Source organism: Podarcis bocagei (genome assembly GCF_964188305.1).
Source record: "Podarcis bocagei genome assembly, chromosome: 15".
Classification (NCBI taxonomy): domain Eukaryota; kingdom Metazoa; phylum Chordata; class Lepidosauria; order Squamata; family Lacertidae; genus Podarcis; species Podarcis bocagei.
In genome coordinates, this window is record NC_138141.1 from 2968058 (window position 1) to 2989727 (window position 21670).

Here is a 21670-nt window from a genome sequence, read left to right on the forward strand (position 1 = left end):
GTCCTGTTCCTTAAGACAAACTGTGATGGTTAAATACTGTCATTTTTAAATCATTCGTATACTGCAGCTGTGATAAGATGTGTGTGTGTTGACCCTTTAATAGGGCCTTTAAAAAATGCTTATCTGAATAATGTAACATGATTTGAGAGTTCACAAACCTTAGTCACCTCACCTTTTGCAATCTCCAAAGCATGAGATGGGTTTTTCACTGCCAGGTTGCCAAAGTTGCCATGGCTGAGATTTATGAACATCCTTGCTCACACTACCCACTGGGTCACACGAGCAATTAACTTCTTAAAAGTGTACCAGTTCTGTCATGTAAAATAGTGTGAGCATCCTTCATTAATTGAATGGACTGACTAAAGGTCTGTCCATATTGTGTGATACAAGCAGGGTCCTCAGCCCTAGTGGGACACAGGGTATAAAAGCTGATTATAATGCCTATCTCCCACCCCTTCACCCCATTCCCAAACTTGAAAAATATGAGGTGATCATGTAGCTCTGCCTCGGTACCATGATGCATTAACACTTCCCCCAGGTGCAGGTGGGCGTCTGAAAAGCAGCACAGCCAAGGGGGGATTTAAGAAATTGCTCTGAAACATGCAGCAGGAATTGTACAGTAATGACAATAAAGCACCATAAACCAGTACTTTTATGTATTTAGGTGTGCACCTGTACACACACACACACACACTCAACTCACCTTTCCCTCATATATATTTATGGCCTGCCCTGCACCCCCACCTTTTGTCATTAACTTTCTGGAGGACTAAAAGGAATGCCACACCCCCTCCCCTAAATCCAACATGCATGTGTCAACTCTCAACCTCTTTGCAAACCTAGGTATGGCACCTTGTTCTCCTCAAAGCTATATAAAAGCAGCACTTTGCCTTAATGGTGCCCATGAAATTACAAAGATTAGCTGTTCTATTCTTCTAGTGTGCTGACCAATCACATTTTCATGTTGGTTCCCCCACCTCCTTCATCAGTAATAAGTTACTGCTGTCATATTGTTCTGGCATCTTAGGCTGTAGGGCGGCATTGTATCTCTCAGCCATTCACTGATCCTAATGCTGTTGACTAAATACTGTATTTAAAGGCAATATAAACAGTTTGATTTTTAAAATACACTTGATCTATAATTTATATACATACTTTCTCAACTTTTATTTTAAAACAATTAGCCAAAGAGCTCTTTTTTCCCTGTGATATTTACAGCTAGGCTGACAGTAACAGCAATTAAACCCCATCTGTTTGCAGGGCATGAATAATAACAGTTGACACTCAACTTCCAATACAATTCATGGAAAACGTGTTAAACACAGAAACTTGTTGCAGCAAGTATGTGCCCTCAGGGCTGGTCTATGCCACCCTCACACATGGAGCTCCGAGGCAGCAGCACCAAAGCTGAGATTTGTTTCCTTACTCTGGAGAATTCTCCCCACCACCACATTTATCTAGATGTCATTAAATAGCACCATTTTCAGTGAGAAAATAGTTTTCCTCTGATACCAACAAGGAAAATTAAAACTAGAAAACAAATATCTTGCCTTGAGGACCATATAGTTGTAGAAGACACCAAGAGGCGGGCAACTGCCTGACTTCTGCCTTTTCCCATTTCTGCACTCCGTATACCTTGTTTGCCCAAACCACTTGTGTTTCCCAGTGAAATTAGGACTACATGATTGATTACAAATAGCAGACTCTGTCAGGGACTCCATCTTCCCATTGGCTTCATGAATCTGGTTAAATTTTCTCAAGGGCTTCTGGAAGAAGGGGAGAAAAGAGGACTGGTGAAGAAGGGAAAGTAGGGGGTCTCTACTTTCTGGGTTTAAGAAGATATAGGGAAGTATCTCTTCAGTTTCTTAACAAAATTAGGGCTTTTAAAGTTAACACGCATCAAGACCTGCCTTATTCTGTTCAAACCTGTCTGAATATGGAGTTCATCATTGGAAGTTCTGCTCTGCTGACCTCTTTTAGTAGATTTCATTAGATTATTAGATGTATAATGGGTGAATAAAAGAAACAGTATTTTCTGTTGTGGTGCCTAGACTACAAAATTCCCTTATGAAGCAGAGTTGCTTGGCTCCATCTCACTCGCCTTTCAGAATGTAGTTATGGCATGTGTTATTCTGTATGCTTTTAGGATGCCCTTTAATTGATTGATACTTTAATGGTATTGTTACTGAGAGTTCTTGCAAATTCTTAACAATTTTAAAATAAATATTCTGTTTTAATTCTATAGTTTGTAGTATATTAATTTTGCTAGCCACTTGGCTATTTTTAAATGGAAAAGCAAGACTGGAATATTTGGAAAGAAAAAATCAGTCTGACATGATATTTCCTTGTTTCCTGCTCTGGTTGAACACTGTAGTTGTCTCAGTAGAGTGCGGATGAAGTAGGTCACATTCACACCATACTTTTAAAGCACATCCTTCCTCCCAATAAGTGTCTTCAGAGCAACATGATGCCCTGTGCTGTTGCACTGCTCTGGAACCTCTCCAGAAGCAGGAAAGATTAGAAAAAGTAAACGACCCTGGGAGACTTTGTGCATTTAAGGTACAGTGACCACAGAGGGAGGGGTGGAGTAGCCAGAGTGTAGTGGGGCAGAAAGCATCTGATCTGGGAGGCTCTCAAATGTTGCTGCCTCTCTACCACCATGTTCCATGGTACCTATTCCGGGTTAAGTGTGCATCAGATTACTACATAAAGCATTCTGCATTAATATACTTTTAGGGTGTGATGAAGCAAGCGCTGAGCAATGGAAGATTTTTAATACTCCTTGTATGAGACACCCGATAACTGAAATAACCCTGACCTTATTTCTGACTATGTGTTTTGGCCTCGCAATGGCAGAGCTCTGGCAGGTAGAATGTGCAAATGACACCCCAGAATACCAACACACAAGGAGATTGCATGCTATAGGGAGAGGGAACCAGCTAACTGGTGATTCACACTGATAATCTCTAATGCTGTGGTCAGCAAAAGCCTCCATTGCATTGATTGCCAGTGCAGGAATCAACGAACAAGGGCAGCACAAATCACACCTGGAAATGTCCACTAACCAGGTGGTCTGGAAAGAAGATTAATGTAAGAACCCCATGCAGCACTTCAGGAGATAACCCAGTACACATGCAAGCACCCCCCCTTCCTTCTCTCTCACTCCCCACCCCAAAAGAGCAGAAGGTCTAGCTGAATTCCCCCTCCAGCAAACTTATAACTCAGTTCCTATAATTTCTGAAATACTCTACTACTCTTAATGTTAATAAAGCTCTTGTTTGCTTAAGTTAGCACTTGTTTCTATGGTGACACTTGCCACCCAGAACCTATTCATCAGCCAGTGAGAGGAAATTCACTGACAAAGTCAAGCAACAATAAGAAAGAAACTGCTTGCAAAATCCTCAAGGGATGAGTGCCCCTTTAATGGAGAGGCCTGGTCCTTTCACAGAAGGGTGCTGTAATTTGTCCCTCCCTCTGCACAACTTCTCACATGTCCAAGACAGAAACATATACACAAAGAGGATTAAGAGATCATTGCTGATGAAAACAGCCATACTCTTCATGTCACAGAAGCAGCTTGCTAGCCTAACATCCTACTGGGGCATGCATTTCACACTGCTACCGTACTGCACAGAAGGAACAGCTGTCTTTGTACCATGTTCCTCGCTGAACAGATTGTTTCCTTTACCGTCCCTGCTGCTTCACCTTCAGGCATCAAAGCCTCCTTAATGAGAACACCTGGAGCGCTAAGAGAGAGGGCGGCTTGCCTGTGCTCCAGGATGGGCACAGTTGGGACCCCATTCCCACACTGTATGTGTCAAAGAAATATCCTGCAGTGAAAATAGTGCTTCAACTCGGCAATGGACTACCAGCCAGCTCTTGGGTGTACAGCCTTCCATGTGGGTGAGAAGCATACCTAGCCATTTCTGTAGAAGAATAGGGGGACCAAATCTCCAGAACACTCTCTTTTGTCACTGAGCAAAAGTAAGATGGGAGAGAAGAAATGTGACCCTGTGGTTAGAAACGAGGAATGAAATTGACTGGGTTCTGTTCCCAACTCCCCAAATTTATGCTTGATGGAAGTCCAGGCCCTTGCGCAGGCCAGATAGCAGGGCAGATTGGTAAGTCTGTGTAGTCAGCTTTCCCAGACATCAAATTCTGTTGTTAGAGCAAATAGTTTATTGCATTCTGCTGATAATCACAGTTAGAGTGTTCTTTTCCCCTCCCCCTTTCACTATATCACAAGAAGGAATTATCTAGGAATTCTCCTCTGACAGAGTTGTTTTTTATAATCATTTTAAACTACAAAGTACTATTCTAATAAATATTAAAATGAGAACAGCAAAGGTTTGCAGATTTACTGTCATTCTCACCCTTATTCCCCGTGATTGGGTAGGAAGCAAAACAGAATTTGAGGACACAATTTGTCCTCTCTTTACACTTTTATTCTACCTACTGATTTTTAAAACAACAGTGCATTATTTACTGGATCTCTATGTATACCAGTTCAGTCTCTGCCTAGTTACCTGATACTCTTCAGTATATGCAGGATAATGTGATAAATTTATTTCTAATTCACTGCATTATCTTTTGAATATTTTAATGACTCATTGAATGGAATAAAAAAAGCTATTTCAAATGAACAATTATGCTGCATTAGAGTAAAGGCTGATTATATTTAAACACTGCTTGCATGGATAACGGGACATATCGACCTCCCGCCTTTAAGAGCTAATTTGGCTCTTATCTCTAAATAATTTTACACTGCAAATTACCATGAACACCTAAAGGGCTTTAAAAACAGTCATCAAAAGATATTATTCCACTTTGTAGCAACATTTTTAAAATATATACATTATTTTGGAGTTAAAGCACCCTCTTTCTGACAATTCAAGAAACAGTGTCGTCAGTGATGATAAGCAATGAATGGTGAATTGTGTAACAGAAGGTGTTCAACAGATTAGGCTGCTAAAATTTACAACATGATGGGTGAAAGTTCTGGCTGAAACCCTACAGCAAGGCTGAATTCACCATGAAGAGGCTTGGTGAAGTGCCAGAGAAGGGCAGGGCACAAAATGTCATGAACAAGTGGATGCTACTGAGCCAAGTCTTATCTTTCTCATTAGGGTTTCACCTCACCTCTATTTTCTATATGTCGGGTTGGGAACCTGTGGTCCTTCAGGTGTTGTTGGACTCCAGTCATCTCTGACCACTGGCCAAACTCACTGGGGCTGATGAGAGTTGGAGTCCAACAACACATGGAGGGTCACATGTTTCCCTATCCAGAAAATACATAAGGCAATGGCAGGATGGCAGAATTTAAGAGTGATCTCCTTCTTCAGACATACACAGGTCTCCTGTTTGCATGATGTAAGTTATCATAATCTGCTCCCTGTAGCAACTGCTTTTCTCTGTGTGGAAGAACCTATGGCAATGGGAACTTCCCAATTCTGAGGGCATAACTGCATACTCAATTATTTGCAGCAATGTTAGAGAATTTGTTTTTACAGGCTGTTTGTGATAGATTTCCATTGGAATCGCAGTGTCTGGAGAGGGGGGATTTAACCCTTTCATCCCCAGCTGCAAGCCTGATGAAAATCCATCTCCCCACTGCAATTAGCAATAGAATAACATCGGTAAAGTAGAATTGCTAATTGCAGCAAGGGTTTTTTCATCAGGATTGCAGCTGGAAAGGGTTAAACCTCCATACACACTGAGGTCCTGAGGAAATCACTTCCCCGCTTGCCTATGACTATGTCTTTAAAATCAAGGGACATAGCTGCATGCCATAGTATTAATATAAAGTGCAGTTAGGCCCTCACACTGCTATGGCTATGGAAAAAAATAATCAACAAAATATTGCCAGATACATGGATGCATTAGACTGGGAAAGAAAGAGCAGATTTGGAGACATACACAAAAAGCCCCTCTGGTTTAGTAGAAAAACAGTTACATTGATTCCACTCAGACATAGCTCAATGATTAGATTTTTTTAAAATCTGGCTCCCAGAAGATCCCAGATGGAAAGGCACAATTCAACACCATAAATTTATTGCATCTCGTACCAGTGTATATGGATGTAGGAGAATTCAGTCAGAAAAGGAAGAAGGAATGGAAATTGCATGCTCAAATGTTTGGAGTGTGGAACTTAAATCACACATGCAAATATGAGCAGTATCATTTTTAAATGTATTACTACTGTATTATCATTCTAATTTATTACCCGCCCTTCAGCCAAAGGTCCCAGGATGGGTTACAATTTTAAAAACTAAGTCTGCAAACATTATGTATATAATTATGTTGTTTTCTGCATTGTTTTTGAAGTTTCCATTCAATTGAAATGCACAAAAATCATTATATAATCAAATGCATAATTCGGCCACAGCAGATAGTGAGGTGAACAAGGTAGGGTTTAGCAGAAGCCAAGCTGTAGTAGAAAAGCAACAGTGGTGATTCCAACAAACACGGAATCATCCGTTTCCTTACATCCCCACAAGTGTCAATCTCCCCCATCTCTCTGTTCATGATTTCCTAAAAATGTTATTACGATACAAATCTATGTCTTTCCTCCTCTCAGGTATAAGTGTTGTAGCTATGAAGAAAACAGAACTTCCACTGCACTGCTATCTGAAACTGCACCATGTCATTTGAGCACACATCCTTTCCAGAGAATTGTGTTGGATTTCAGACTTTCTTTCTTGCCTTAAAAGTTACTTTTAATTACAATAATTAGTAACACTAGAAAGATCTGCACACAGAAGGAAGAAAGCTAGCTCCAGCTTTTTGTGATTAATAAATTAATAAATATTAAAATTAATGAGAGACTTTCAGGACCTCATTGTTCAGGAATGTGTAAGGATTCCTGTGAAAGAATTTGTATGGGAGTAAAATTGTACACAAGCTGCTACAATTATTCTGAATGCTTTATTTCTTCAGCCAATTATGAAAATCATGGAAAGTATTAATATCCAATTTTAATTTGCTCAATATTCCCATTAACAATAAAAAGTCTAATTAAGGTATCTGTACAAAAAGCCCTTGGCAGTAATTTCAGAGAAGAATAGAGAACAACTAGATATTTCTTTTTAAATACAGGTTGCAAATTAATTGATGTCTTAATTAGGCTTTAGTACCAAGACTATTAGATCGAATCAGAGCTGAAAACATCTAAACTTTTCAACAAATTACAAAATACAAGAAGGCATGAAGAAGCTGCTTTCCTAGATGGCTTTATCTGAAGCGGGTAACTCATGGAAGGGAAAGTCAGAGACAATGCAACATATTAGTGGAAATAAATAGTAATAGCTTTCCTTCTGCCCCCCCCCTCTACGATTCCCTGACATTTAAGAAACATTCCTGAATTAAAGTTCATACTACTCTAGTCTAGCACAGAACTATGATTACTAACATTTAAAAGCACGAAGGACTCCTCTCTACACGATCTCTTAATTCATTCAGCATTCATCCTGATTTGCTTGCACAAAGTTTATGCGTTGCATTATACATTATTTAAATTTTTCTAGTTTTAATAGCTTTTATCTGTTGTAAAATATCATGTTAAGTTGCTATGAGACTTTTTTGGTACAAAGTGACTAACAAATGTAAATAATAATAATAACAGTAATAATAATACACAGTAATTAGACAATAGCCAGTCTTTATTGAGCTTTTCTTCTGAGTTGTTTATGGGGCAGTAATATAACAATGAGCATCAACCCTGCATTCATTTGCTTGTGGAGTATTACATAACTTCCCATTAGTCATTTGTTCATCCTAGACTTTTCCATTTATTTCCCCCATCTCTTTCCAAAGTCCGTTTTAAAGTGGAGTTGTTAAACTAGTGTGCTTAAAACCACTTTAACTACACAAACCTAAGGTTCCAATATGTACTTGAACCTCTCCTGATAAATGCTGGCAGTCTAGTGGCACATTAACTGAAATCCCTTGGCCACATCTTCTCAAAGTGAAAAGAACAGATATACTCCAATATTTCACAGAAGCAAACAGGGACACACTTGCAACTCACTTTTCTCATAGAGAGCATCTCTGATGAAGCTCCACTCCCCCATTACAGAGAAGAATCTGTGCCAAATGCTATATTCATTTACTCTGCAATTATGTGCTTAACCTTCAAACCCCCCAAAGGTAAAGTTGTTTGGGGCACAGATATTCTGGAAAAAACATAATTCTCCTAAAATCAATGTGAACTTCACCAGTATATGAAATGGCAGGTAGTATACAACTCAGCAACTTGCTGTTTTGTTTTTTAATTTTACTGAGGACTGTAATTATTTACAAGTATCAAGCAGAAATATAAACAAATAAAACTCCAGACAAAAGAAAAGGCCAAACAAACTAAAGTTGCCTCTGCACAAATGGAAGCTAAAAAAATTCTTAAATCAAGTGGGACTTGCAACCAAATGAAGACAAACAACTGGGAGACGAAGGCAGTGGAGAGAAAGACACAAAACTGGAAGGAGGAGACTGGCAGCAAATGGGGGGGGCGAAGATGGGGGGGGAGAAAAACAAGATGAAGAAGACGCCTGCAAAAAAGACTCAGCAGCAAGAACAGGAAAGACCACACACAGATGGCTTCTTCTCTGCCTAAGGTCCCACTGAAACTACCAACTTCTAAGTTTGACCAAGAGCTTTATAAGCAAAACAGACAATAGGTGGCCTATTATTCCCTTCTTTTGTTTTCAATATAACCATGTAAAGCGTTTTCTGCTTCTGTGGGAAAGGAGGAGGGGGTTAGTGTTTATGTCCTCTAATTTCACCTTAGCTCATGAGCATTTGGCTCATGAAGGAAGAGACAGGTTATTTCCACTCTCAGCCATAGGTATAGAGATTATTCTGTTGGGAAGGTTGGGAGGATTGGGGGGGGGAGGGGGAGCTTGAATGTTGAAATTAATCCCTGTAGGAATTCAGAGCATTTTTATTTTTTGTTGATGGAATATGATAACAACACTAAAATTAATATGATGCATAACAGATCTGCTGCCTTGAATATGTTGCATGATTTAAAATTAACCCAACTTAGCTGCAATAAATCCATTTGCCCCTTCTTGGCCGTGTGGCTTTGCAGGTGGGCACCAGACCTCCATTGTGAACTGGCATATGGCAGGCTGGATCACCCTCCTGCACCAATTTGGCCAATGGCAGCAGGAATTGGAGGGCATTCCCCTGGGCATGGGACCAACTGCCTGATGATGATGATGATGATGATGATGATGATGATGATGATGCCATGGTATATTGAAGGCCTGCCCAGCCTTTCAGCCTCTCCTTTTGTTGTGCCAGTTCTCCCACCCTAACTCCCGCAGTTTAGGGTTGTTTTGGATGGTACGACCTTGCTATGGAAAATGCTGGTCGCCATATTTCAGGACTGGTTAGGAATTTTTCCCATCTGGCAAACTGGCATCAGCCATTTGGTTTTTCACCTACCTCATAGAAATCATCACAACTTTGTAAGGTGGATAGGCATTGGGTAAGCTTAGATCTTGGTTGGTGGGGAGGCTGTAGCCTCCACCTGCCCCTCCCTGGGTGAGGGTATCCTGTTAAAAGGATTCAGGGTGAGTGACTCCTGTCCAATGCCCTGAAGTGGGCCAGGGTCATACCACTCCACACCACTACGGGGACCATTTGGGGGATGCCCCAATTTGATGTAGGTCATAGAGTGTCCTTTACCCTTAGTAGCACTGGAAGCAGACGGGCTGGAATGATATATGCTGCTGCTTACCCCAATACCTATGGCCAAACCTTCACATCTGTAACCAATAAAGTTGTAGCCTTATTTAATCCCAAAACATTATTCTGTGTCATAGCTGTCAACTTTTCCCTTTTCTTGGAAGGAATCCTATTTGGAATAAGGGAATTTCCCTTTAAAAAAGGGAAAGGTTGACAGCTGTGTTCTGTGTGTTGTCTAGTTATTTGAGCTTTAAAGCCAGATAACCCAGAGCCTGCTTTTTTCTTTCTTTTCCTTTTACAAGAGATGCACACCAAACAATGGAAAAACAACGCTGATACGAAATCGTCCTTCTAAGTGAAAGCAGAAATTGGGACACCTCACAAGGTACTTCCAAAAGTAGGAGGTCAGCAATCTGGATTTCTCTCAAACTTGATTTTCAATTCAAAGATATACTGAGTGACCCTAAAGATTTATCATCCTAAAAGGTCTGTTAGATAACTGCTAGCTGACATTATCCTCTATTTATGGATCTAATACTCAACAAGAACAACTTCTGGATGAAACCTTGCCATTACTGCACTCATTTAAACAAGGTGATGATAGGTGGTGACTTAAATCTTGTCCTTAATTATTATTTTGATAAATGCAGAACGTTTCACCTATCACAAAACCCATGCAAACTGCCTCCTTTTAGAACATCCCTCTACAACATACAGTCATACCTTGGAAGTTGAAATGGAATCCATTATGGAAGTCCATTCGACTTCTAAAACATCTGAAAACCAAAGCTCCTGCAGCCACGGAAGCCCCGTCAGATGTTTGGCTTCCAAAAACAGTTCGCAAACCGGAACAGTCACTTCTGGGATTACAGTGTTCAGGAGCGAAAACGTTCGAGAACTAAGCTGTTTGAAAATCAAGGTACGACTGAATTTCATAACCACAATTACTTTGATGACTGGTGCATAGCCAATCCAGAACTAAGGAAGTATACATGTATGTCACAAGGTCAAAAATTATGCCAGATTGGATCATTTATTAATCACAGAAGGCCTTATCTCTCAGGTTCACAATGTGGACAATGGTCTTCTTAATATCTTGGACCATGCCACTGTTATCACATGAATACAATGGGGAGTGCACAAACCTAAACCTTTCTATTGGAAATTAGACCCTTGAATATTAATTAATTTATTTTTTTACTAAAGACAAACTCCTTAAAGAGGCTTATGGATTTTTTTCAGATTAATGATATGGGAGAACAGACAACTACTGTGGTTTGGGACAAGTTTAAAGGTGTGATGCGTCGCATACTTATAAGTGAAAAGAAAGGAAAATTTAAAAAGAGAAATAGAAGGTAAATGCCAATCTAATTCAGGAAATACAAGATCTTAAAACTGAACATAAATGCAGATGAAGAGTGTACAGAAGACTTAAGAAAAAGAGCAGAACTAAGATCTCTAGAAGTCCTGCAGATACTTAATTCACTTCAGAAGATAAAGCGATATTATAATGAATATTCTGCCTAGCAAACAAGTATGCATAAATCAAACAAAATGAGTTATATATTGTGTTAAATGCAAAAAGGTAAAAAAATCCAAAGATAAAAAAAATTCTGGAGGATTAAAAAAAGGGTATACAAAACTTTATTAATCTGAACCACTGGACACAACATTCCTAGAAAACTAGGGAAAAAACTTGGAATCATTAGATCTTTTACTCTAGCAGTAATCCAAAATGGGATTAAAAATATGTTCCGCAAAGCACCTGGTCCTGACAGATTAATTAGCCTTTTTAATTATTATTATTTTTAATCAAAACAAATCTCACCTGAAATAGTTTTTCTGCATGAATAGAGGGCAGGTTCCTGAAACTTGACATACCTGAGTTAACACAGTTAGACCAAAACCACAGAAAGACCGCAAACAGGTTGAATCACATAGACCTAATTCACTGATAATCTGCAAGTGTACTGGCCATATACTGGCAAGATATCTGGGTTCACTGTAACCTTACCAAATCTAAGCTGATGTGTATACACACCCCACCAAAGCTACAACCACACTGCCACATTGGCTTGAAACTCAACCATGAAGAACCATATTAGATAGGTATGCAAAATACACACAAATCTAAAGTGTTTCTCTATTTTCATACAAATCCCAGACAACAAGCATAGGGTTGGTTTTTTTGAGCTCAAAGGTAGTTTGTAGTCCCTGGGCTAGATCACAGATCACAGATAAGGGATGTTCCCATGCCTTTGGAGAAAGAGGACCATGCACTTCCTGAGATGGTTCATGAATACTTTAAAGAATCTCCTTGGCTGGACTGAGCAAAAGCTGAAGAAGAGTGATTTTACATATCACCATCTCCCCTTCATCCCACCCATGAGACCAGTAGTGGCCCCAGCCCCACCGACACTAACTTGTACAGTGGACGCTCGGGTTGCGAACATAATCCGTGCCGGATGCACGTTCGCAACCCACACCTGCACGCATGGGGGTTGCAATTCGGCATTTCTGCGCATGCGCAAAGCATGATTTAGCACTTCTGTGCATGTGCGACTGCCCAAACCCGGAAGTAACCCATTCCGGTACTTCTGGGTTTCAGCGGTCCATAACCTGAAAAAACGCAACGTGAAGCGGCGTCTGCAACCCGAGGTAGGACTGTGTAGTGCTGGCCATGATGTCTTTGCAGGGCCATCTGTCTGTAGACAGACCTCTCCTCCAAAATAGTTGCTAATTAATTAACTACTGTTCATTTAATCACTGTTAACCACTGAGTAAGGTGAGATAATGATGGAGGAAAGAGCCAGGTATATCTGAACTCGGCAGTGTTTCCAAAGCTACTGATGCTTCCTCATGAACAATGTAATAGCATAAACACACATGCTACTCACTCTGATTCCAACGACAACCCAATGTCTCCAGAAACGGTATTCTGGATTCGCTCTGCTAGGGGCATCTGGATCTACCATGATGAGAACATACTTCTTCCCCTGTAAAAAATATAGATATTATGTATTTAAAGTATTTCAGCCTGCTCTTCACTACAAAAAGCAGAGAAAGAAAGAAGAAAAACTGTTTGTACGTGTTTCATCTGGTGTAATGATGCTAACCGAAAGGTCGGGCGCCATTGTGGGATGGTGACAACGCCTCCCCTGGATCTGGTAGACATGCTTGGGGCGAGGGGTTTTCCTGGGCTTGGGTGATCCCTTTGGGGCTTCACTCAGGCCCAGGAAGTGGATCACAGCAGACGCCTACTTGGCCAATGGCGGGTGGGCTGTGGCTCCAGCACCAGCCCCAGTCCTGGGGTGGATCAGACTGAGCCAGCAAGCTTAATTTGTTGGCTTAAAGAAGGTAGATTTCCAGGGGGGCGCTGAGGCTTCCCCCCCAATAAAATGGGGCGGTAGGCCAAATAAGTTTGGGGACCTCTGGTCTAGATCCTCAGGGGGAGGGGGCAGCCTCAATGCTCTCTAAATCTGTTTCCACAACAGACTAGTTCCTAAGCTTCTCACTGGTCACACACAGTGATTGATTGTAAAAGATGAGCAGAATAATTTCATAACAAAATCTAGAGGATTAGCCAACAGCCTTTTGCAGCAAAAAACTACTAAGAGTCTTAAAGACTAACCAGTTTATGACGGCATAAGCTTCATGGACTTAGCTTTGTTCTTGCATAATATCCAAGTGGTCTGTCATTAGGCAGTGATATCACAACTGTCTCTGAAACTTTAACAATCTAATCTAAAGATTTAACACATGAAACTAAAAATCATTTTATGCTTAAACTGGTTTGCAAGGAGGGCATCCAGTTTCAAATGTGTGAATTCTAAGCTAACTCAATGACTGGTTTTTTTTTATCTTAGAAACTCAGGGCTGGGGGTTAAATGTGGGCCTGGAGAGAGCGTGGATCACTAGTTTACAGGAGCGGGAAAGGAGATCAGAAGAACAAAGGAATACTCATCTTTTTCAAGGGGGGGGGGAGCTAATCACACCTTGGGCAGGGGTAATTCAGTTAGAAGAACAATGCAGTAAATGCATGTGCCCCTCCCTAGTGCATTAAATTAGCAGCTTCCCAACAGTAAATCTGATGTAAAGGAGGGGGGAATGTAATTAGTAATTTGTCTTCAGACAAGTCATTTATTAGCTCCTTCCCCTATCTGCAGGATGGAGGTAATAATATTGGCCTAAATTGCAGGATTATTGTAAACATTATTTACATAAAAATGTGAAACATTTTTGAGCATTCTAAAGTACTATATAAATGCTAGATATAACTCTATTATATTCTTAGCAGAGAGCTGTCACAGAAGTGTTTGTGTTCGAATACATGGATATAACATAAAGCACGGTTGTATGATTTGGGGTGAGTTGCTCAGCAAAGCCTGTAAAGCACTTTACATAAGCAGATATTTCCTGGATACCTGATTCCACATCCCCATCCCACTTAGGACCCACTCCAGGGTTCTCCAGCTCCAACTCTCTGAACTCCTCCCATTCCTTCTCAAAATCTGACCACTCCGTGACACCTCCATGTTGCTCATGACATACCGGTACCTACAAACACAGGAATTTGCTTTATGCTGACTCAAAACATTGGTCCATCCAGCTCAGTCCTGTCTCTCGCTGAATGGCAGGGGCTTTCCAGGGTTTCTGACTGGGGTCTCTCTCAACCATGCTTGGATATGGGGGTTGAACCTTCTGTATGCAAAGCAGATGTTCTGCCCCTGTGTCATGTCCCTTCCTGTCTTTTAGATTCCATTAGGAGCAACTTCTGATTCATTCACATCTTACAAAAAAAAAAACCCACCAAAAAAAAAGGCCAAGCAAATCTGCTGCTCAGCTAATATATATATTATGTCAGCACAATCTTAAGAGTTAATTATTGTGATTGGGGGAGATATAAAATTCTTGGTTTACCATGCTTGTGCTCCCTTTATTGGCCTGCACTTCCTTCTCACACATTCATGCCTAATTTCTATCCTGCCAACCATGCTGAAATTTATAACACCACACCTTAAATATGAAAATATTTTGAAATGACCATGAGGCAGGAGATTACTGGGGGTGGGGTGGGGGGAAACCTACACTGAAAAGTGTGAAGGAATTTGATTTCTAACTTTAGGTGGGTTCTTGGTTTTGCTATTGTTGTGAATCTCTCACTTCTGCGTTGGTGCCCAGCTGGTGGGAACAGAACGTGTAGTCATGGGACTGTCATCGTGTGCTGTCCAGGTTAACATGTAGCATTTCTATTACTATTAACAGACTTTCTGCTCCTCACTCCATCTGTTCTTCTAAATAATTGCAGTTGTACAGACCATGTCTTCACTGCAGGCAGGCTCTAGGGAGAGGATAGTGCTTTTATGCACAAAAAAGTGTTAAAAAATAATAGCAAACACAAGAATAGAGCGCAAGTGAAGTTAACAGCAGGCTTGGATTTCAGTACAGATTGTGGTCTACAAAGGCAACAGTACACACAGCTTTGGGGTGGTCAGATGAGACCCTTAAACAGGAAGAAGAGAAAGTTGGTAACCTTGTGACAATGCTGGGGTGCTTCATCTCCATTTGTGTATCAAATTTGTCATTTATATGATGGCAAATTATATATTCCATGCCTGCATTAGATATTTTCTTTTAATGCCATAGGAGGAGTGGGACAAATAAATTTCAGACTAGATAACACTTGCAGCTTGTAAGACAGAATTATATCCTTGCCAGCACAGGGACATGATGCCCACTGCAGGTGCAGGGAGGGCCACAAGAATGGACACAGGAAACTGGTTTTAGGTTGAATTAAGCCACAATGTTATTGATTACAGGAAAGAGTAGGTTTGGCTAAGGCACTGGGCATGTATCCTGCATCAGGCAGCCTGCCTGCTACCTGATAGGAACCTGGTGCTGGGGAGTCGCCTTTGGGAGATGTGTATTGGCCCACTGGTCCCCCTCCCCCATGGACTCCCAGACAGAGTCACCCCTTCTGGACGCTGCTAACAGGATACTCCTGCGACTAAGGATCCAGCCACATGCCTTATCTCCCAATGTTGTGATGAGGTAGGCAAAAACCTGCAAGCCAGCCAGTTTGCTTGCAGGAGAAAATTCCTCCCTGTCCCCGAATACGGTGACCATGTAAACCAGAGCTTTCCAAATTGTGTGTCATGACACGTTAGCGTGTCGGCTGCAGTGTGTAGGTGTCGCACGAACACTCCCCACACCCCTTTCAGGGCTGGAAAGGGGTTAGTAATATGAAAAGTTTGGAAAGCTATGGTGTAAACTATAGCAAGGTCCATAGGCAACACACCTGCTCCCCCACTGGGTGGACCCCTAAGGACTAGGTCGGTTGAAAATCCCATGACAATCAGCCAAGAGGGTGGACTGCACCTGGCTGCCTGTTTAAATAGGCATGGAGTGGGCTGGAGACTGATTGGCTTGCAGGCACCGCCTGTCCTTACCTGGGAACCCAATGCAGTCAGAGTTGGGTGGCACCAGGTGACCATCCCCTCCCCTGGCCACGTCAGAAGATGGCAGCCCTCCATGGCCACACCATGCACCAAAGAGGGCCCACCCAGAACCCTAGGTCAGCAGGTATTGCTAAAGAGAAGGGAATCTTGAATTGGTCTTGTTGACCAGACAATGCTGCAGACAGGATCTAACAGTACTGTCTTCACATTTGTATCTGGACCATCTACCACTGCTTGCAGAGCTCTTTTGTTTTACAGGATCTGCTGTTCCAGGCCTCCAGTGTTGTCACCTGTACACTACTGCACTAGTCTGCAGAAGAAACTTCTCTACACTGGCCTTTTCCTCTGAAATGTGTGTTTTCAGTGCCCCCACCACAATTTTTGTGACTATAATCTGTTTTAACTGTTTTGAATTCTGAATTCTAAATTGTAGTAACCCACCCTCATAGCTGCTGGTGAAGGGCAGGTAAAACAATTATTTATAACATACACTCAGCATTCAGCTTACAGTTGGAATAGGTGAACCCAAACATCCCTCTGTGGCCTGTTGTGGAAGGCAGTGACAGGTTTTATTAGGAGGCATAGCTCTTGAACCACGCACACCGGCTTGCCCCTGCACAGCTTGCACGAGTGTCGTGAGCACATTCTGTGGTGTGCTCACACTGCGTGCACATGTTGCCACAGGATATTGAGGAAGCCCAGACCCTTCCTGGGGTTTTTTTTGGGGGGGGCAAGATCCCTCAGCACCCCTGACTTGAGCTAGAGGAAGCAATGGTCTGACAGCTCCCAAAAAACCAACATTCCTTCCTTTCCAGCAAATGGCACTGGAACAAACTGGAGACCCCCCCCCCAATAATATGTTTGTTTCTTGCAATCTAATATTTTAATCAGCTGCAATCAGTTTTGAGTTCTACAACCTTGGTGATGAGGGGGTAAGCTTTCTGAATATTCACCTAAACATAGATAATGAGGGGCAAGTGTGTTGCAAAGAAGCTTCAGCACAGCTAAAAACCAGCACCTTAATGTGCAGTTCACAAAATATTCTACCTGAGTCACTGGGGGAGCTGGGAAAGTCTAAGATTAATCAGATAGGAACCAGGGTAGAGACTCCATTTGAAAATGAAACTCTCTTAGGAGTGGGTAGTTGACCTCTTATTTCTACTTGAATGACAGATATTTTGGATGTTGCATCCTTTGCATAGTGAAGCAGAGCCAGCCACTGTCCAGCCTTGATATTCTGTGTGCCTTAATTCCCCCATCTACAAAGGAGAAATAGCCACCTTACTGTGCTTCATTGCAATATTTGAAGGATTAATTAGTTAACGTCTGTAGAGTGCTTTGATGATGGAAGTGTTAAGCATCACATTTGAGCTACTAATTGCTTCTGGATGGGAGAAGCCGTGTATATAATTTGAGTTATTATTGTTAAAGGCACGAGCTGTTCAGATTACCCACAGGTTTGGAAACTTGCTCTGAGCAGGCAGGGACTTTTTTGAGAACCACAGCCAGAGAGGCAAGCAGGGCAGAAGGAGAGGGATTAGTGTATGAAGACAGGCGACTTGAATAGATCCAGAGGAGATGGGGCAGTGCAGAAATTAAAGACTTATCCAAATGAAAGCAAATAGGGTGTTAAGTGACACACATGTAGAGCTCATGGTTTCCTAGGTAACAAGTGCACTAGGGAACTGCCATACATGCGCTATCTAATCAGCCTAGCACATATCCACAGCAACTGAACAATACCAAATAAATGTGTTGGGTCCAGGCTGGATCGACACTGGTTCCCTAAGAAATTACTGCCTGCCCTAAAGTACAATCTAAAAGGGAGTGGGGCTGGACTAGATGAATTTGAAAAGAAAAGAAAAAGTCAGCCCCATATCCATCTCTGCAGCCCAGGAAAAAGCTTTGCTGGTCTGGCTTTCATCACGGTGTTCCATTGCACCAGAAGCAGTTTAGTCCTGCTGGCCACATGACCCGGAAAGCTGTGGACAAATGCCAGCTCCCTTGGCCTCAAGAGAGAGATGAGCACCCCATCCCATAGTCACCTTTGACTGGACTTAACTGTCCAGGGGTCCTTTACCTTTACCTTACCATGCTATAACAGGCATAACGTCTAAAAATGTAACACAGGAAGGATTTATGTGTTCACTAACTTCTGAAAGCAACATCTAAGCTAAGATTAGAGAACAGTTCAACATAACCATGCTTATCTCAGAGGTAGAAACCTTCCCATGTTACATTTTTAGATATAGAAATGACTTGTGAGAACACGTCTGCTGCAATTAAAAAATGCATTATAGGTTAAGCTTCAATTTCTGCACAGAGAAATATTTTCTATCCTTTTTACAATATTCTTACATGTTTGTTCACTGACAGCCTTGCTGTCATAGCACTCATGGCAGGACATGTGCTTGGGAGGAGAAAGGCAGCAACAGCGGTTAGGGTGGCTAGAGAAGTTGTGATTTCAAAACACACACTAAAGGTTCACAAAATGGTGCAGGTATGGGAGGGGCAAAAAAGTTGCATCACTTTACACTAACTGCCTCACAAATAGCTTATACAGAATAGGCAGCAGTAACACCTGCATAAAAAAAAAGAATGAGCTCTCTGGGGGAAGCATGTCATTTTCCCAGCTACAAAAATTTCACTTTCAGTGCCGTGGAGATGAAACACCCCTGCAACAAAAGATCAATCTTAGGGTAAGATTTCAGGGTTGGACGCAACAAAAAAGAAAGAAATGTGTTTATTGCGCAACAAACTGGATGTGTGGTATGGCGTCCATTCAGTCACTCTTCTTCACAAAGCATGAAAAGACCTGTTGTGAATTTTCATTCCTGCTAGAGGTGTGAGAATTTGTTTTTGGGATGCCACTTGTAATTCTGCAGCCGATAGGCCCATTTTAGGTTGTGCCACCCACCTGTTGACGACAGGTGACTGTCAGGCACTTGGGGTGGGCATTGTAAGGGGCTTTGCCAGCTCTAAAATAAGCAAAACACCAAGCACAGGGCTGGCAGAGATGTTTCCTGGAACTCCATTGTGCCACAAATTCAGCAGGGCTGAGGTCGCTGCCCATCCCTAGCTGAGCTGTGATTTCAGCCCATGTTTTCTGTAGGGATCAAGTCCCCCAATAGAGCTGCATCTCTACCATGTCAAGGGTGGGGCAGGTGCATATGGCTTAGGAAAAGCAGCCTCATGATGGCCCAGTTTGGGAGGTGTGCAGGGGCCAAATTTGGCCCATGGGTCAGAGGTTGCCCACCCTGAGGTATGAGAAGAAAGTATAGAGAACTTCGTTACATTGGTTAAGCATGATTTTATGATGTGTCAGATGAGCATGAATACCAGGGAGACCAATAGAAGCAGCTTGTGGCGTGACATTTAAATAAAAACCAAAGCTAGAAAAGTTTCAGAAAAGAGTAACTGGAAACTGATCAATGTTCTGAGGCCAACTCCCCTATGAGAGGGAGGATACAATATCTGAGGCTTTTCAGTGGAGAAAAAAAGGCAACAGGGATATGATGGGGGTGTTTAAGATTACCATATGTATGGTGTGGAGACAGTGGAAACAGGGTAAGTTGAATGTTGGAAGATTGGAGATAGGCAAAAGGAAGTACTTCTTAGTTAAACAATGGAATTCACTCCCCACATATGAAGTGATGGCAACTAACTAGGATGGTTTTTAAAAAGGATTAAATAAGTTGGAGGATAAGACTATCAAAGGTTTAGCTAGCAAAATGGTGATGTTCTACCTCCAGGGTCAGTGATGAGATGCCTCTCAATAGCAGCTGCTGGGAATCACACCAGCAAGGGGGGAGCTTTTGCACTCAAGTCCTGTTTTTGGCCACCCTGAGAACTGGATGCTAAACTAGATGGGCCTTTGGCCTGATCTAGAAGAGATCTTCTTATGCTGTGTCATCCTTATGTTCAAAATTCTATAATACTCTAGGAATAGTCAAAATAAAAAAATTCCTTCCAGTAGCACCTTAAAGACCAACTAAGTTAGTTCTTGGTATAAGCTTTCGTGTGCATGCACACTTCTTCAGATACACTGAAACAGAAGTTGCCAGATCCTTCTATATAGTGAGAAGGTGGGGAGGGGTATTACTCAGAAGGGTGGTGGGAATGGGAGATTGGCAGATAGCTGAGATGAGCCTGTTGACGACTCTTAACGACTGTAATAGGTCTTACAGGAAAAGGCAAGGGGTGAGAAGGTGAGAAATGGCTTAGTCATGTATAATGGGATAAGAATCCAATGTCTTTGTTCAAACCAGGTCTCTCCATGGTTTTAAGTTTGGTAATGAGTTGCAATTCAGCAGCTTCTCTTTCCAGTCTATTTCTGAAATTCCTTTGTAGTAAAACAGCTACTTTGAGATCTTGTATAGAATGTCCTGGGAGATTGAAGTGTTCTCCTACTGGTTTCTCTGTTTTGTGATTCTTGATGTCAGATTTATGTCCGTTTATTCTTTGGCGTAAGGTTTGGCCTGTTTGTCCAATATAGAGAGCTGAAGGACACTGTTGGCATTTGATGGCATACACAATGTTAGACGATGAGCAATTGAATAGTCCTGAGATGGTATGTGTGATGTTGTTGGGGCCAGTAATGGTGTTGTCCGGGTGTATGTGGCAGCAAACTTGGCATCTGGGTTTATTGCAGGCTCTGGTGCCAGTGTCCGTGTTAAGTCTGGTTGTAGTATTATTGTGGGTTAGGAGTTGTTTAAGATTGGGTGGCTGTCTGTAGGCAATGAAAGGTCTTCCTCCCAGAGCTTGAGAAAGAGAACTGTCATTGTCCAGGAGAGGTTGTAGATCTCTGATGATGCGTTGTACTGTTTTAACTTGGGAGCTGTATGTGATGACTAGAGGTGTTCTGTTATTTTCTTTTTTCAGACAGACCCAAAAAAGACTCATTACCAAACTTAAAACCATGGAGAGACCTGGTTTGAACAAAGACATTGGATTCTTATCCCATTATACATGACTAAGCCATTTCTCACCTTCTCACCCCTTGCCTTTTCCTGTAAGACCTATTACAGTCGTTAAGAGTCGTCAACAGGCTCATCTCAGCTATCTGCCAATCTCCCATTCCCACCACCCTTCTGAGTAATACCCCTCCCCACCTTCTCACTATATAGAAGGATCTGGCAACTTCTGTTTCAGTGTATCTGAAGAAGTGTGCATGCACACGAAAGCTCATACCAAGAACTAACTTAGTTGGTCTTTAAGGTGCTACTGGAAGGAATTTTTTTATTTTGACTATGGCAGACCAACACGGCTACCTATCTGTAACTCTAGGAATAGTAACTAAATTGCCATCAAAAGCCTGCTTACACGCCAAGTTTCTTAGATCTTCTGTAAAGGGTTGCATATGAACAGTAATAGTAGTAGTAGTAGTAACAACAACAACAACAACAACAACAACAACAACAACAACAATATATTATTTCTACCCGCCAAACTGGCTGGGTTTCCCCAGCCCCTCTGGGCGGCTTTCAACAGAACATTAAAAACAGAATAAAACTTCAAACATTAAA

At 41.7% G+C, this 21670-nt stretch overlaps 1 protein-coding gene across 3 annotated transcripts in view; it reads right to left on the reverse strand.

Moving 5' to 3' along the window:
- Nucleotides 1-21670, reverse strand: part of PEBP4 (phosphatidylethanolamine binding protein 4) — a 272710-nt gene that overhangs the window by 145028 nt on the left and 106012 nt on the right. For all 3 annotated transcript variants that reach the window (XM_081171471.1, XM_081171472.1, XM_081171470.1), the window contains exon 4: nucleotides 12585-12683. In XM_081171471.1, coding sequence (XP_081027597.1) covers nucleotides 12585-12683 — 99 coding nt within the window. The remainder of the gene's footprint in view (nucleotides 1-12584; nucleotides 12684-21670) is intronic.